The sequence below is a fragment of the Bison bison genome, unplaced genomic scaffold (assembly GCF_000754665.1).
Source record: "Bison bison bison isolate TAMUID 2011002044 unplaced genomic scaffold, Bison_UMD1.0 scf7180017846849, whole genome shotgun sequence".
Classification (NCBI taxonomy): Eukaryota; Metazoa; Chordata; class Mammalia; order Artiodactyla; family Bovidae; genus Bison; species Bison bison.
This window is the reverse complement of record NW_011477422.1, coordinates 91433-109277: the sequence shown is the minus strand read 5'-3', so window position 1 is coordinate 109277 and position 17845 is coordinate 91433. Positions and strand designations below refer to the sequence as shown.

The 17845-nt window shown below is 47.7% G+C and overlaps 1 protein-coding gene across 1 annotated transcript in view; it reads left to right on the top strand.

Moving 5' to 3' along the window:
- Positions 1–6: 6 nt before the first annotated feature.
- The window catches only part of RAB11FIP3 (RAB11 family interacting protein 3 (class II)), a 60917-nt gene continuing 43078 nt past the window's right edge, over positions 7–17845 (top strand). The window contains exon 1 of the mRNA XM_010840983.1: positions 7–387. Coding sequence (XP_010839285.1) covers positions 61–387 — 327 coding nt within the window. The 5' untranslated portion in view covers positions 7–60. The remainder of the gene's footprint in view (positions 388–17845) is intronic.

Here is a 17845-nt window from a genome sequence, read left to right as displayed (position 1 = left end):
GACCCCGACTCCGACCCTGACCTGGCCCTGCCGGAGCTCGGCCCGTTCTTTTCCTGGACGATGGAGCCGGAGGGTGATGGCCCCGGGCACAGCGCATCCATCCGCGCGCAGGACTTCAGCCGCAGCCATCACCTGAGAGGCGAGGTCGACTTCTTCCCCTCCTTCGCCGCGCCCGAGGTGGGCGATTCGGCCCTGGAGCTGGGTCCCGGGGACCCGGACGGGCCCTCTGACTTTAGCCAGACTCACCCCCTAACGAGCGAGCCTGCGGGATGTCCGGAGGACAGCCCCCGCCTCCGAGCCGTATTCGATGCCCTGGACGGGGATGGGGACGGCTTCGTGCGCATCGAGGACTTCGTCCAGTTCGCCACCGTCTACGGGGCGGAGCAGGTAACTCGCCGCGTGAGGGCCGAGCCCGCGCGTTGGTCGTGGAGTGCAGTGGAGGCCAGGGGTCCCGCTTCTTTTCTGATTCACCGCTTCTCCCCTCACCTCTAGCTGAATTCGCTGAAGCACGTCTTCCCCCTTTAAAGAGGTTTTATTCTGGAAGTCAGTTTCTTTCCCTGCCATCCCAAGCCACACAGCTGAATCTTTCCTAAATTGAGGGTAGCTCCTGGCCTGGGGACATGCCCCCTGTCTGCTGCATAGAAGTGCCCCCCGGATGGACAGGTGCCAGCAGGTCTCCCAACTGAGAGCCCAAGTTCGGTTTGGCTGAAGTAATTCACTCCTGTCTGCAAAGGCCAGGCTGCACTTGGATGCTTAAGATCATATTAATAATCTATTTTGAACGCAGTTACTTCACCATCTATGGTTGGCTTGTATTCTAGGTAGGTTCGTTATTTGGGAGACAGTGAAGGCTAAAAATGTTCACTTCCTTACCTTCTGTGCCAAGGGAGAGGGATGAACCCTAGAGCACTGCGGTGAATACAGACTCCACAGAACTCCATCAGACCCACCTCCACTCTTGTAGGACGGGTGAGGTGCTGGGCAGGTGAGGGAATGCACAGGGCAGGGGGTCCCGAGCCGTTGCCAGGGCTGTGCTGCTCTGGGAGAAGGTGAGCTTACGAAAGTTCAGGTGGAGACAACAGCGTGGCTGTGTGTGTCCTGCTGTTATCCCAGATAGACATCACACAGGTGACAGGTGTTCTATTAAATACATTGTTCAGTGATGAGACATTCCAAAAGGCTGGTCTGCTAGTGTTTGTATTTAATTGACTTTTCATACATGTGAATATTTGTGAAGTGGGCGTTCAGATACATTGAGGTACATATGCATGTTTAAGCCAAGAGGTAAAATTGACACCCTGGTATGTAGGGTTCCGCCAGAACATTAAGAACTTTTATACAGGATCTCTGTGCCCCTTGAGTATTCATGGTGTCCATTGAGCAGTCATGTAAAGAACTGGGTCATCCTGCGTCAGGGCTCCTTGTTGAGTTTTCAGTCCGGACGTGTCCATATGGGTATCCTGAATGTTGACCTCTTGGTCAGTGTGACGCTTGTGTGTAGCTCTGGTTTGAAGACATTGCCCAGGACAGGTCTCCCATCTCTTAGGCTAATGGGCAGAGATAGAGACGTGCCCATTAGACCCTCTGTAAGTCTAATGAGAGAGATTAGCCTGGATTGTGATCGCTGGACAGTGTCTTGCTTGCATGGTTCACATGGGTTGTGGTCAATGGTTCAGGTGTTTTGAAGCTTTTTTTTGTTGCCCCCCAGCTGGAGAGCACCTTGGGCATCCCCAGTTGTTTTTCACTGGAACGATGTATCTTCTCTCCACACATACGCTTCCTCATCATACCCATCAAGCATGTTAGGGAATTGGTACATTTGTTCTTCTTTACCGTACTCTGACTTTGATGCGGTGCTTTATAGCTTATATGAAGCTCATTTGTGTTTTCCCTGGGTCATCAGCCTTTCTCTGAGGCAGTCATACGTGGAAGAGATTCATCCCACAGGTGAGAAACTGGAGGCCCATAAAAGCTAAGTGACTTTCCAAGGCCTCACAGATTGTCAGTGTTGAAACAGGGACTAGTTCTTAGGCTCATGACATTTAGATGGCTCCCAAGTTCTTAGGTTTTGTGGCCCTAAACTTTAATCCCACAAAATTTCATTTTATTGACTATCATAAAATCATTTTCATTTGGGAATCACCTTTTGTTGTGACATTCTTATTGATCACAGTGGGAAAAACTTTAGGTTGCTATTTGGGGCTGAGTTTTTTCTAAATATTGGACTTCCCTGGTGGCTCAGATGCTAAAGCGTCTGTCTACAATGTGGGAGACCCGGGTTCTATCCCTGGGTTGGGAAGATCCCCTGGAGAAGGAAATGGCAATCCACTCCAGGACTATTGCCTGGAAAATCCCATGGACAGAGGAGCCTGGTGGGCTACAGTCCATGGGGTCGCAAAGAGCTGGACACCACTGAGCGACTTCATTTCACTTCTAAATATTATTCAGAGTAGAACTGAGTTGACATTCTTTGCTCAGGGAGCTCCTGGTGGAATCTTGAGTTTGGGGGTGAGTCCAGGATGACTCAGGACTTGGTGGGAGAGGGCGAGTGAGGGAGGTCTGCAGTGGCACCGCCCCCTCCGTCTGCTCCCAGGACAGCTGGGGAAGAAGCCGAGTTGGGTGTGATCTGAATACCGGACTTGGAGGAGCTTCCTGGGATGGTGGAGGGCAGCTCTTGTTTAGGAGCAGATAATTAACAGGGTAGTGAAAGGCTGATTTTTGTGTGTATGGCAAAGTGTCGGACACGACTGAGCGACTGAACTGAACTGAAGCTTTGGTAGCCTTTATTATGACTCAGACTTCCTTTTCCAAGTCTGGTGTCGGAATACTGCAAAGAGAAGAAATATTCTTTGCTAGTGAAGTATTTTAGAGAAAAGTGAAGAATTCTACCTTGATCAATATTTTTAATTTTTAAAAATGGAAAGTCTTGGACATAGCTAAGAATAGAGAGAGGTCTGGTGAAACCCTCTACCTGCACCCAAGCCATCGCTCAGTTTCCGAAGTCCTTGTTCACTTGTAAATTCTCTGTTCCCCACCCCCAGATTACTTTTGAAGCACATACCTGACATATCATGTCACCCATAAATATTTCTGTGTCTATCTCTAGAAGATAATTCTTTTTAAAAGTCATATTTTTTTTAAATTGTAGGAACACACAGCAATAAAGACCATAAGTATTTGTACTTTCTACCTTGAGATTTCAAAATACAGAGTGCATGAGACTCTTAGGCTGGTCACATTACTGTCCTTGATGATAGCAACTTGATTATTGTCAAACTGTCAAAGGTAGCACTTGCATTATCTTTTATGTAATCTGTTTATGAAGGAAGCATTTTGAATTATTTAAGTGGATTATCTGAATTTTTAATAGAAGTCGTTCCCATTTATAATACAGACGGCTTTTGTGTCCCTCTCTCTTTAGCAGTGTCATGGTGTATTTGGTTCTCATTACCTCATCTGGTGATAGATCAGGTGTGGTGTAATATAATACAGTGTTGGCAGGAATTGAAAGGAGAAAGAACTACAGTGGTGCTTTCTGGTTGTGTGTTCTTGACCAGGAGTTTATAGTCAGATGTGCCCAGGCACCGGTTGTCAAGTTGCAAGAGCTTATCTTTAAGGCCTCGACCATCTCTGAAGATGCCTTGTGGATGTGACCCTTTCATGATGAAGGACAGATGCTTTTGTAAAAATTATCACCAACTTATCATAAAGAAGAAATTGTAAAATAAACTGTACTGTAAAATAAGAGTACTGTGAGAAACGATTGGTTTCTTTCAGTGTTACCTTTCAAAGAAATTCATCATAATAGTAAAGGTTATTTTCACAGGACAGCACTCACTTGGGCATTTAGACAGCCTAGGGTCCTTTCCAGAGAGCTCCGCACACTGGAACAGGAACGCCCTTCAGTAACCTTGTGGGCCCTGCCTGTGCTCCTCAGTAAGGAGGCTGCTGGAGGTGGTGTCCACGCACAGGGGTCTCCCTGCTGTTCGTTTCTTTTCAGTCCTCCACTGGTGGGCACTTGGAGCTCCCTGAGGACGTTTGGGCACACCTTTCAGTTGTTCCACTGTCCTTTCCAGTCCTAGGCTTGGATTTGCGTGTGTGTGAGAATGAGCGTGTGTGCGTGGCAGGTGCACGTGGGAGCTGATGATGTGTGTGTGTCTGGCCCTGTGTGTTGGAGGAATTGCTAAAAGGCAGATGATGTTCCTTTCTGTGCTTGGATAACAGGCAATTTTGTTAGGGTCTTACAATTTTTTATGTTATAAAAGTAACACAGGCTTACTGTTTCTAAAAACTGGAAAATACAGAGTGATATAAAATCCAAACCAAAAAATGACTAACAATCCCACTAGCCTGAGAAAAACACCATTAGCATTTTAGTGCATTTCCTTCCAGACTGTTCTGTGCGCACGCACACATACACACTTAATTGTATAGAAGTACACAACTGAGATCCTAGTGGGGAGAAGCTAAATTATTTTTTATAGATGTTCATTGTTTAAAAATACGAAAATAAGACCAATAAGCAAAATATAAAAATAGGGATCACCTATAATCCCACCATCCAGAGATGACTCCTTAAGTATTTAATATGTAAATCAAAATATATGTAATGATGCTTCATTGTACAAAAATGGTACATTCCATGTCTGTTGTTCTGAACCTGCCTTTTGACCTGGTTTTTAAAATTGAAGATCTCAGATATATACATTTGTCCTCAGTATGAGGGGTGGGGTGGGACTGGATCCAGGACTCCCCCGCATGGATATCAAAATCCACAAATGCTTCTAGTCCCTTGTATATAATGATGTGGTATTTGCATATAACTTATACACATCCTCGCATATACTTTATTTTTTTGTTTTATAATTTTTTATCAAAGTGTAGTTGACTTACAGTGTTCTTTTTGTTAATTTGTTGTTTTAAAATTTTTCCCTCCCAGGTACTTTAAATCATCTCTGTTTTACTTATAATATTTAATTCAACATAAATGCTGCATAAACAGTTGTTATTACAATGTGAATGCTATGTAAATAGTTGATAGCAGGTGGCAAATTCACGTTTTCCTTTTTGGAAGTTTCTGGATTTCTTTTCCCCCCGCCGACAGTGTTTGATCCTAAGTTGGTTGAACCCGTGGCTGTGGAACGTACTGATACGGAGGGCCAGCTGTGCTTTAATGGAAGCCTAACTTGTCCCCAGGAGATTCAGAGTCATGTGTGGCATTTTCCCAGTGCAGGCTCTTACACGTAGGAAGAGTTAAATTCCATGTGGGATACACTGACCAGGTTGTTCAGTTCAGTTCAGTTCAGCTGCTCAATCGTGTCTGACTCTTTGCTACCCCATGAATCGCAGCACACCAGGCCTCCCTATCCATCACCAACTCCCGGAGTTCACTCAGACTTACATCCATCGAGTTGGTGATGCCATCCAGCCATCTCATCCTCTGTCACCCCCTTCTCCTCCTCTGTCATCCCCTTCTCCTCCTGCCCCCAATCCCTCCCAGCATCAGAGTCTTTTCCAATGAGTCAACTCTTCCCATCAGGTGGCCAAAGTACTGGAGTTTCAGCTTTAGCATCATTTCTTCCAAAGAACACCCAGGGCTGATCTCCTTCAGAATGGACTGGTTGGATCTCCTTGCAGTAAGGGACTCTCAAGAGTCTTCTCCAACACCACAGTTCAAAAGCATCAATTCTTTGGCGCTCAGCTTTCTTCACAGTCCAACTCTCACATCCATACATGACTACTGGAAAAACCATAGCCTTGACTAGACGGACCTTTGTTGGCAAAGTGATGTCTCTGCTTTTCAATATGGTATCTAGGTTCGTCATAACTTTTCTTCCAAGGAGTAAGCGTCTTTTCATTTCATGGCCGCAGTCACCATCTGCAGTGATTTTGGAGTCCCAAAAAATAAAGTCTGACACTGTTTCCACTGTTTCCCCATCTATTTCCCATGAAGTGATGGGACCAGATGCCATGATCTTCATTTTCTGAATGTTGAGCTTTAAGCCAACCTTTTCACTCTCCTCTTTCACTTTCATCAAGAGGCTTTTTAGTTCCTCTTCACTTTGTGCCATAAGGGTGGTGTCATCTGCATATCTGAGGTTGTTGATATTTCTCCCGGCAATCTTGATTCCAGCTTGTGCTTCTTCCAGCCCAGACCAGGTTGTAAAGGGCACCAAGTTATGGGTTGCTTCCTTTTCAAACACTTATTTCATTTAAATTCTGGATACAGGGTCAAAACAGTAATTGTAATTGAAATATCAGACAGAAGAGTTGGATACCCACTGAAGACTGTTAGGTGGCCCTTAGAAGTACTTTTATGATAATTGCAAAGTTTCCACAGCGTAGGTTATCAATATAAATGAATAGTTGTATATAAATTGATTTGTATGTATACCGTGATTTTAACTGTAAAAGTTGTCCATGAGAAAAAAATCTTTAAGGAAATATTAAAAAATTATTTTTTCATTGTGTGAGTGTGTGTTGGGAAGTGGGTTGGTTTTATTTGAAGTATTGGCCAACTTTTCTATTGTTACTTATTTCAATTATTTTGAAAAGTAGTCCCTGTACCCATGCCATGAATTTCAAGCAGTGTAGAAAAGAATCTATTAAAGAAATTTCATTCTCATATTTAGAAATAAAAATGTAAATAAACTCTGAAGACAAAATATTTGCCTGTTTACTTGGACTCCATTAAGATTTTAGATCCATAAACAAAATATATCTAAACAAACTCAGATTTTCTAGTAAGCTTAAAAACTTTATGAGACATTGAACATGTTCAGTTGCTTATTGAAGATGCATTGTTAATTTTTGTTGATATTTGGAGAAATACATATTAGAACACGCCTATGCTCTTGAAGATTGGCACTGAGCTTACATCAACATGTGATGTAAACAGGAACTTCCTAGGAAAAGAACTGCACTGATTGCATAGTTAGTTCGGAAGTTTTTTGTTTTTGTTTTTGTTTTTTTTTAGTTCGGAAGTTTTTGAGACTAGTCGCCCCCATATATATACATGGATTGGTTCCATGTCATGGTTAGGGAGGAAAAGAAATTTCTTCAGCAGGTACAGTTTTGTTTCTCTGTCTAAATGTTTAATACTTGTTTTTGAAAAGTTCGTACTAATATTACTCTGGTTACAATCTCGAGGTGGCATATTTTTCTCTGTTTCAAACCCAGCTCTAACGATAAGCCAGTGTCCTGTTTGTGCCGATCGGTCACCTGTGCTGGCTGCACCAGGCCTGGAGTAGCCTGCTTCCTGCAGGGACATATTGTGGGCAGGGTCCTGGATGGATGTTCTAAAATACGAGACGAACGGAGGGCCGATAGCATTTTAGTGATACTAGCTGTAAACACAGGAAGCACTGTCACTCTGTATTATTTTAAGCCCTTTTGCACACTGTATGTTGATCACTTGGGATTTCTCAAATTGCAGATATTTTTTAGCTTTTTTCTTGAAATCTCAGCTATTTTTCTAATGGCCCATGTCTTCAGAAGGATTTAAGGATATACAACTCTTGTAATTCTAATTTGTTAAATGATCTACTTTGCTTTTTCTTCTGTTAATTTTTTAAAAAACCTGGACAAAAAGCTTTAGAATCTTCAGTCCCCACAGGTAAATAAATAGTCCTGCTGTAGCCAGAGCGCGCTTGCCCGTTCGCGTCCCTGTTCTGAGCGAGGGCTCCACAGTGTGGGGAGCTCACCAGTGATGTTGCTGTCGGGGGCTTTCATGATTCATTGTTCTTTTTTATTTCACACACTTTATTCTGACTTTTCTTTAAACAAGTTTAACCAGGTTAAAACTGAAGACTCCAGTTACGAATGATGTCCTGGCACCTGTTGGCTGAGCCTGTTCGCAGTGGTTTATTTGTTGGGACCAGAGGCATTGCTCAGAACTGTAAAGACGTTCACTGCTTTAAATCACTGGTCAGTAAGCAGGACAGTGGCTTAGGACCTGCAGTACCTACGGGTGTTTTTCTCACTGTCACTAGAAATCCAGGGACATTTATAAATCTTGTTTATTTATTTATTTATTTTTATAAATCTTGTTTAGATTAAGCTTCCTGCCAGTGAATTGATTAATCATATATAGTTTATTTTTAAAATTTTATGATTTATTGAAGTTGAAAAAAATTTATTGAAGTATGGTTGATTTACAGTGTTATGTTAATTTATTCTATACAGCAAGATGACTCAGTAGAGAGAGATATATATACACATATACATATATATACATATGTATAGACACACACGTGTGTTTGTGTGTGTGCGCTCAGTTGCTCAGTTGTATCTGACTCTTTGCAAGTCCATGGACTGTAGCCTGCCAGGCTCCTCTGTCCATGGAGTTTTCCAGGAAAGAATACTGGCGTGCGTTGCCGTTTCCTCCTCCAGGAGATCTTCCTGACCTGGGGATTGAACCCCCGTCTCCTGCATTGGCAGGCAGATTCTTTACCACTGAGCCACCTGGGAAGCCATTCATATGCACACACACACAGTCTTACATGTATGTTCTTTTTTATGTTCTTTTCCATTATGGTTTGTCACAGGATATTGAATATAGTTCCCCTGTGCTATAAGTAGGACCTTGTTTATATATTTATAAAGTGAAATGTAATTTTAGTTTAATTCATAGATTGCTTGAGCTGCAATAAAAGGAAGACTCTACACTGATGAGAGAGATTAGCATTTCCTTTGAAAGCCTACTAAAGTACCTGTAAATCCTTCAGCCACTTTGGGTATTTTTCTCACTTGACAAATGGAAGAGAGGCTGGAGCTGTGAGTTGCAGGAGAGACCTGAGCTGAGGGTGGCTGGGCTCCTGGCTCTGGCCGAGCTGATGGCTGGCTCTGCTAGGCCCCTGGTGCACCCCTGACCACACCCACGCAGGAGTGCCGTCTTTGTCTGGGAGAAGCGGGAGGAGGCCCAGCTGGCCCAGGGCACCCCTTTGTCCCCAGTGTTCTGGCGTAGAAGCTCTCAATAAGATACCAAGACTCTTGGGACTTCCCTGGGGTCCAGTGATTAAGACTTTGCCTTCCAAAAAAGAAAAAAAAGACTTTGCCTTCCATTGCAGGGGCTGTGGGTTCCATCCCTGGTTGAGGAGCCACATGCCACATTCTTCTGGGCCAGAAAACCAAAGCATAAAACAGAAACAGCGTTGTACCAAGTTCAATGAGGACTTTAAGAGTGGTCTACACACGGGAGGGAAGTTCAAGAGGGAGGGGCCGTATGCATACATGTGGCTGATTCATGTTGATGTATGTTTTAAAGACTAACGCAATATTGTGATGTAATTATCCTCCAATTAAATAAATTTATATTTTAAAAAGTGGCCTGCGCATGCACGCAAATCTTAAAAACTCTTAAAAGTCAAAGGGAAAGGAGACCAAAAACTGATAGAAAAATGAACAAAAAACATAAAGACATTCACAGAATATATACAGATGGCCCTCAAATATATGAGAAGATGCTCAGCTTCACATACGATAGAAGAAATGAAAATTAAAATCGCCAGGGCAGTTTCTCACTTATGGCAAATATGTGAAGCTTGAGCACATCTTGTGAGGCCCTCAGGAAGCAGGCGCCCTCTAGTACAGCTGTGGGGGTGCAGGGTGGCCCAGTCCTGCTAGGGGAGCTAGGCAGTGTCCGTGTGCACACTTGTCCTGCACAGCACAGCCCCACTTCCTGTCATTTACCCCAAGCGTGTGCCTCCACAGATGGCAAAACACCAGATGCACAGGGTGGTTCCCTGCAGCACTGTCTGTGATGTAAAATGGAAACAACCGAAACGTCCACCCAGGATGAGTGAGCCAAGGTGCAATCCCCTTAGCAGAGAACTGTGCGACTGCAAAAATAAAAGAGGGAGATTCCTGTGAACTGCCAGAGTTATTTCTCAGATACATTAAGTGAAAAAAAGTGCAAATTAACATGCATAATATGGGGCTTCCCTGGGGGCTCAGTGGTGAAGAATCCGCCTGCCTGTGCAGAAGATGTGCGTTCAACCCCTGGTCCTGGAAGATCCCACGTGCCGAGGAGCAACTAAGCCTGTGCACCGCAACTCCTGAGCCTGCGCTCCAGGGCCCGGGAGCCCTCGTGCTCCGCAGCAAGAGAAGCCACCACAGTGAGAAGCCCTCAGTTTGTTAAGGAATGTGTATTTGCTTCTCTTTGCAGAAAGAAACCTAGAAAGGATAGACTAGAAACTAATTAAAATAACTTATCCAAGTAGGTGGGGGCGGGGGGTGAGGGATCTGGGTGGGACTGAAACTTATCTGAGTATGCCTTTTTATATCATTCTGACTTTCTGAGTCATATAAATATTCTACATCTTGAAAAAATATAGCCGCATTGATAGAACAAAAGAATAATTGAATTTAAATGGAAGCAAATGAACCTAGAAGTATCAGTATATTGAATTATTATTAATAACATAACCACATAGGAAAGCGTAATTCCAGTCACACACAGTAGTACTCTGTATTCCTTTAGTGGGATATAGTCAGAAGAAAGAAAGAATGACGGAGAAACGTACTACAAATTAGGTTAGTTGTTGACAGGTCCGGGTAGTTCTGAACTGACTCGGGCCGTGTTTTAGGGTGGAGCAAGTGAGCACCTGTCCTGGTGTTGGGAGCCAGGGTTTTCTGGGAGAAAGGAAGTGAAACGTGGTGGGAAGGACTGATGTCTGAGGATCCAGATTGGAGGCATCAGTGTGAATGCGTGGTGAACACACGCTCCTGAGAGGGCCTGGGGCAGTGACACCCCAGGAGGACTGAGTACGTCTGCTCCCTAGATCCTGGCTGCCAAACACCATTTTTCACTAAGGGGATCTGGGATCCTTGGAGAAATAAAGTATTCCAGATTCTGGGCAGGGGAATTTCAGTGTAAGACTGGATTATCTTGTACCAGAAACCAAGGAAGTGATCAAAAATTGATGGGGACGTGTCAGAAAAAGAGCAGCCTGAATGGGTTCCTAATGGACAGATCTGGGCATTTCGAGCACAGAAAAGAATGACAATAATGGATACAGTGAATTTAGGGAGTCCACGGCACAGCGAGTGAATGTCACAGGGGTGCTCCAGAGGGGTGCGTGGGGCTTCTTATGGACAACTGCCAATTCAGGTAGAGTCTGGAAGATTAGACATTCACCAAGGGAATAGCCGATTCAGGCAAGATCATCGGTGGTTGTCAGAAAGCATCGTGTGAGCGATTGGCTGGTGGGGGGAGGGTAAATCCTCACACAGACTGAACTGTCTGCAGGGATGACTGCTCACAGAGGGGAGAGAGTTCTTTACACTGGAGGAGTCCAGCCCCTCCGCCTTGAGCAGACAGTCAAACTCAGACCTGCTTAGACTGTGTGCCCCTCCGTGGGACCAGTGGGAGGGACAGCATTCTTGCCAGAAATGTTTGAACTGAGTCAAGTAATGAGAAAGAATCAGAGCCATAGTATAGGGCATCTACATGACAGCGGCTTATGCTACAGTCAGTCGTGTCCGACTCTTCACGACCCCATGACCAGTAGCCCAGCAGGCTCCTCTGTCTGTGTGATTCTCAAGCCAAGAATACTGGAGTGGGTCATCATTTCCTTCTCCAGGGGATCTTTCCGACCCAAGGATTGAACCCATGTGTCTTGTGTCTCCTGCACCGCAGGTGGATTCTTTACCTCTGAGCCACCAGGGAAGCCCACAGGACAGCTGCCTGGACCCTTCAAGTGTCAGCGTTCTAGACAAGATGTCCTAAACAGGGAGAACTGGGTTGGAGAAGACTAAGGGGTCATGACCATAAAGCCTGTCATTGACTGCATGCTGGAGTAAAAGAAAATAAAAACAGAAAGGCCATTACTGGGACGATTGGGAAAGTTTGAGTCTAGATGTAACACTTGCTAGTAACAGTGCTCAATTCCTTGGGGTCATAATAGTGTTGAATTGTGGGGGAGAAGGGTCCCTGTTGCCAGGAGGTACAGGCGGAAATAACCAGGCGGGTGTCTGGATGTCTGGGGCCGACTTTCGGTGGTGCCACAGGAAGAGCACAGGTGTGTAGAAAGAGACGGAGAGCAACCGTGAGAAGACGCCAGTCACTGCTGACTCTGGGGAGGGGGTGCAGGTGTTACTTGAACTTTTTCAACCAGCTCGGCATATTGCAAACTAAAAACGAAAAATACAGTATGGGAAGTTCATTGATGATAACCTATACTTCATCTTGTGGGAAAGTTCGATTGTGTGGCTTTTACCAATCCTTAAAACAAGCAACAAAAAGAAACCAAAAACTCCTGAATTTCCAAACAAGTGGAAGGAACATTATACCTGCGCAGACAGGTTTTCCTTCTTCCTGACTCAGCCCCCATTCTGTCACTTGTTGGCTCGTCGAGTACACGGGGTATCAGGTGACACCTCTCTTTGATACAGTGGTTGAAATGGGAAATTAAGGGACTTCCCTGGGGGTCTGCACGCCCAGGGCAGGGAGCCTGGATTCGATCCCTGTTTGGGGAGCTAAGATCTTATCTGTTCCACCTGAGAGTTTGAATGCCAGGACTAAAAGACTCTGCATGTGGCAACGAAGGCCTGACGCAGCCAGGTGAATTAAAAGAAAGAAATGGGAAACTAAAATTCCTTTTAAACTAGGAATAGCTGTATGATAAAATCGCATATATATATGTGTGTGTGCTCAGCAACTCAGTCATGTCTGACTCTCTGCAACCTGATGGACTACGGCCTTCAAGGCTCCTGTCTGTAGAGACCTCCGGGCGAGAATACTGGAGTGCTTGCCATTTCCTCTTCCAGGGGATCTTCCCGATCCAGGTGCTGAACCTGCATCCCCTGCACTGGCAGGCGTGCTCTCACCGTGGCACCACCTGGGCTGTGCTGGGTCTTGGCTGCAGCACCCGGGGGCGCCTTCTGCTGGTGTATGGGCGGGGCACGGCTGTAGAGCACGCGGGCTTCAGTTGTTGCAACCGCAGGCTTAGTTGCCCGATCGGGGATCAGACCCACGTCCCCAACACTGGAAGGCGGATTCTTAGCCACTGGAGCGCCAGGGAAGTCCCCCATATTCTTATTTATCAAGAGATTCCACTGCCCAAAGGGACGCGAACATCTTGTTCACCCACAGGTTCCCTCAGAGAGAGCCCCTTCTGCTCTCTAGTGACAGTGCCCAGTGGGGTCAACCCATGTTTGCACACCTGTGTGGGAGGAGCTTAGAAATGCTCAGGGACCCGAAAATAACTTCTGTTTTGGGGTAGTTTATGTATTTTCTGCTTTGTGCTTTGTCTTGTTGTGGAAATGGCTGGTGCTGCTGTGCAGCGTGTGTGTACGCACGACGGGAGCTGTGCGAGGCAGTCCTGAGGCTCGCTCACTCTGGGTTTAGGTATCAACACAGCACAGCGAAGTGGACTTGGTGGGGCTGGTCTAAGCCACAGAGTTGCCTGTTCTCACTGCTGGCGGTGTAGGAAGCCTTGAAAGGTGTACAGTGTGTGTTGTGACCTTAAGTGATGGTCAGGAGTCTCCGTGTGTGTGTGTGTGTGTGTGTGTAGGCTGTTGACGCCTTAGACCACTGACGCATCAGTTGTCTCAGCCCCTGCATGTTGTTCGGTGTTAGTCAGTACCAAAGAGCCTTTGTTTGTGCGGGTTATTTCTATTGGTCTTTGCTGTATTAGAAACTGAACCTAAAAAAAACCCCCCCAAAACTGTCTTTTTATTAATTCATTGAAAAATAATCCATTACATGTTCGCATTACTGACATATTTTGGAAAAAAGACTGCTTTCTAAAATAGTGAGAGAGTGGCATTGTTTAACATTGGGGCAAGTCTCCTAAATGTCTGGCTTGATTGAAGAGAGCTGGTTTCTTTAATATCCGCTTCTGTGAGCCGTCTGTCATGTCATGTAGCTGCTGGAAAACTCCGCGGCCCATTTCAGAGAAAGTGTGAGGGGTGAAAGGAAGGGACGTCCCAGAGTGTTGAGACTGCCTCCCTTCTCAGACCCTGGGGTCCTGCGGCCTCTGGACCCCTGGCTGAGAACAGCTGTCTCACCTGCGCTCCTGAAATGGCTGTGTTGTGGCCTGGTGGCCGGGTTTACACTCTCAGAGTCACCGGTAGGTCCTGTGGACCTAGGCTGCTGGGCCCCCCGGCGTCTGCTCGGTCTGGTCTGAGCAGCCCGCCCTGCACACGTTCCTGGCGGTGCTGCCGGGCCTGGTCTTGGGGTCATGTTTGCAGAGCCACCTCCTGGGGGTTCTGAAAATACTTGCCTCCCTAAAAGACCACCCCCCCAGGCATATCTTAACCTCCCTCTTTTCCTCCCTGCTGAGTTTATCCCGACACTGGTTTCCCCCGTGTCTACCTGGGGTGCACTGGGGAGGCTTCAGGGCTGCCCTCCACCCTTGCTGCTCCGTCTGGTAGCAGAGCCCAGAGGCAGGACGCCGGCAGAGAGGTCCGTCCACGTGGCCCGCTCCTCCTGACACGTGCCCGCTGCCCTCGGTGCAGCCTGCTGCGTGTGTTTGGTCCTGACTTTGATTCCATGTTTCCGTTTGACTGTTCTGTGCTGCTGTGGTGTGTCCCGTGCTCTCCTGCCCCCACCCTGCCCCGCGCCCGCTCCTCACCATTCCCTCTACAGTGCTGTTTCCCCATTCCAGGTTCTTTTCATCGATGTCTCCTTGCGGGAGGTATACCCACACATTTCCCTCTGTCTGCCCCACTCTCGTCAGTGCAGTTACCCGCAGCCTTCCTGAGTGGCCATCTGGCTTTGTCTTATCTTGACTACAGGCGTTTCCCACGGCTGGCCCGATTGTGAGCTGTGACCGCACCTCCCTTCTGACGCACCTTTTTGCTTTTCCTGGAGTTAGTGGTCCTTTGCTTAGTTTTCGGCACACCTGTCCACCATCCTGTCTGGCTTGTTTGCTTGGACCTCACTGTCTGCTCACCCCTTGGAGCTCTGAGGGGCTCACTTCCCACCTCCTGGAGCAACTGTGGTTGCGTCTCCCGAGTTGGCGCCCGGGCCTGGGCTCCCCAGGCAGACTCTGGACCAGGCTTCGCTTCTCGGGGATGACGCATGGCGCTGGGCCGTCCGGCACCCGCTCCGCTGCCTAGCGTGTCTGTGTCCTCCACTGTGAGCTCCTGCTTGCTGGCCCCTGTGCGTCTTGCCGAGCCCTGGGACCTCTCCTCTGGAGCCTGAGTTCCCTGGACCTCAGGAGGGAGGGAGAGGAGCTCACGCGTCCCTGTTTAACTCCGCTTAGCCCCTCTCTCTCCTTCGTGCGCCTGGCAGGACGGCTCAGGCACCGGCCTTTCTGTCTGCTCTGCTGCCATCCAGTGACCAGGGCGGAGTGGGGTGTGAGGGTTCAGTTCAGTTCAGTTCAGTCGCTCAGTCGTGTCCGACTCTTTGCGACCCCATGAATCGCAGCACGCCAGGCCTCCCTGTCCATCACCAACTCCCGGAGTTCACTCAGACTCACGTCCATCGAGTCAGTGATGCCATCCAGCCATCTCATCCTCTGTCGTCCCCTTCTCCTCCTGCCCCCAATCCCTCCCAGCATCAGAGTCTTTTCCAATGAGTCAACTCTTGCCATCAGGTGGCCAAAGTACTGGAGTTTCAGCTTTCGCATCATTCCTTCCAAAGAAATCCCAGGGCTGATCTCCTTCAGAATGGACTGGTTGGATCTCCTTGCAGTCCAAGGGACTCTCAAGAGTCTTCTCCAACACCACAGTTCAAAAGCATCAATTCTTCGGCCCTCAGCCTTCTTCACAGTCCAACTCTCACATCCATACATGACCACAGGAAAAACCATAGCCTTGATTAGCCGGACCTTTGTTGGCAAAGTAATGTCTCTGCTTTTGAATATGTTATCTAGGTTGGTCGTAACTTTTCTTCCAAGGAGTAAGCGTCTTTTAATTTCATGGCTGCAGTCACCATCTGCAGTGATTTTGGAGCCCAAAAAAATAAAGTCTGACACTGTTTCCACTGTTTCCCCATCTATTTCCCATGAAGTGATGGGACCGGATGCCGTGATCTTCGTTTTCTGAATGTTGAGCTTTAAGCCAATCTTTTCACTCTCCTCTTTCACTTTCATCAAGAGGCTTTTTAGTTCCTCTTCACTTTTTGCCATAAGGATGGTGTCATCTGCATATCTGAGGTTACTGATATTTCTCCCGGCAATCTTGATTCCAGCTTGTGTTTCTTCCAGTCCAGCGTTTCTCATGATGTACTCTGCATGTAAGTTAAATAAGCAGGGTGACAATACACAGCCTTGACGTACTCCTTTTCCTATTTGGAACCATTCTGTTGTTCCATGTCCAGTTCTAATTGTTGCTTCCTGACCTGCATACAGATTTCTCAAGAGGCAGGTCAGGTGGTCTTGTATTCCCATCTCTTTCAGAATTTCCCACAGTTTATTGTGATCCACACAGTCAAAGGCTTTAGCATAGTCAATAAAGCAGAAATAGATGTTTTTCTGGAACTCTCTTGCTTTTTCTAATCTAGGTCAGCAGGTGATTTGGTTTAGCCTTTCTCACCTGTGTTTCGTATGTGTGTGAAAGTCTCCATGTGTTGACAAAGTCCATAAACATGACCTTGGGCTCTTGGCAGCTTAGAAGATTCCACTGTGTTGCTGTGCTGTGGTCAGTGACGTTTGGGAGAGAAGCCACCGTACCCCCAGCCACACAGTTCACTTTGCGTGTACCTGACTCCTAAAGGAGACCGAGTTTTGTGCTGGCAAAGTGGAGGTTCCTACTTTGCGCTTGGAGTCACAGCCATTTGAGGAGGTTCACCCGGGCTCGCTGTGTATTCCAGGGCTCTGCCGTAGTTGAGGAGGTTCACCCGGGCTCGCTGTGTATTCCAGGGCTCTGCCGTAGTTGAGGAGGTTCACCCGGGCTCGCTGTGTATTCCAGGGCTCTGCCGTAGTTGAGGAGGTTCACCCGGGCTCGCTGTGTATTCCAGGGCTCTGCCGTAGTTGAGGAGGTTCACCCGGGCTCGCTGTGTATTCCAGGGCTCTGCCGTAGTTGAGGAGGTTCACCCGGGCTCGCTGTGTATTCCAGGGCTCTGCCGTAGTTGAGGAGGTTCACCCGGGCTCGCTGTGTATTCCAGGGCTCTGCCGTAGTTGAGGAGGTTCACCCGGGCTCGCTGTGTATTCCAGGGCTCTGCCGTAGTTGAGGAGGTTCACCCGGGCTCGCTGTGTATTCCAGGGCTCTGCCGTAGGGTCCAGAGCAGGTCCCGAAGGGAGGAGCAGACGGTCCCTGGCTGCGCTTCCGGAAACGCCTCCCTGTTTCTCCAGGACATCCCTGCGGGCGATGGTGGCCAGCGGGAGTCATGCATGAGACCTCAGGAAAGCAGCAGGGTTGAGGCTCCCGGGGGCGGGGGTGTGAAGAGGGGGTGTGGAGGCCAGAGGCTGGGCCCTGGCGAGACACCCGCCTGCTCCAGGCCTCTGTCCAGGGGAGGGTCTGGCGTTGCCCGTCCACAGGTGCTGTGAGCAGTGACTAGGTCAGGTGTGGTCCTGACCAGGGGCAGGGAGGGCGGCTGCTCTGCAGGTGCGATGCACAGGCTTCTCACTGCAGGGGCTTCAGTAGTCGCAGCGCATTGGCTCAGTTGCTCCGCGGCATGTGGGATCGTCTCAGATCAGGGATCGAACCTGCATCTTCTGCATTGGCAGGTGGATTCTTTACCGCCTGAGCCACCAGGGAAGCCCCGGTTTATTCTTGCTTGCTCTTTTCTTCTTTTGAGGTGACCTTTGTTGTGAGGTGAAGGGTCGAGAGGGGAGCGTTCCTGTTGGAGCCTAGCCCAGGGAGAGGCCTGCGCGGGAGGATGGGGGGTGCTTGAGGGGACGCGGAGCCGCGACCGTGAAGCGGGCTGGGCCGGGGCTCGAGGGGCTGCAGCCACTTT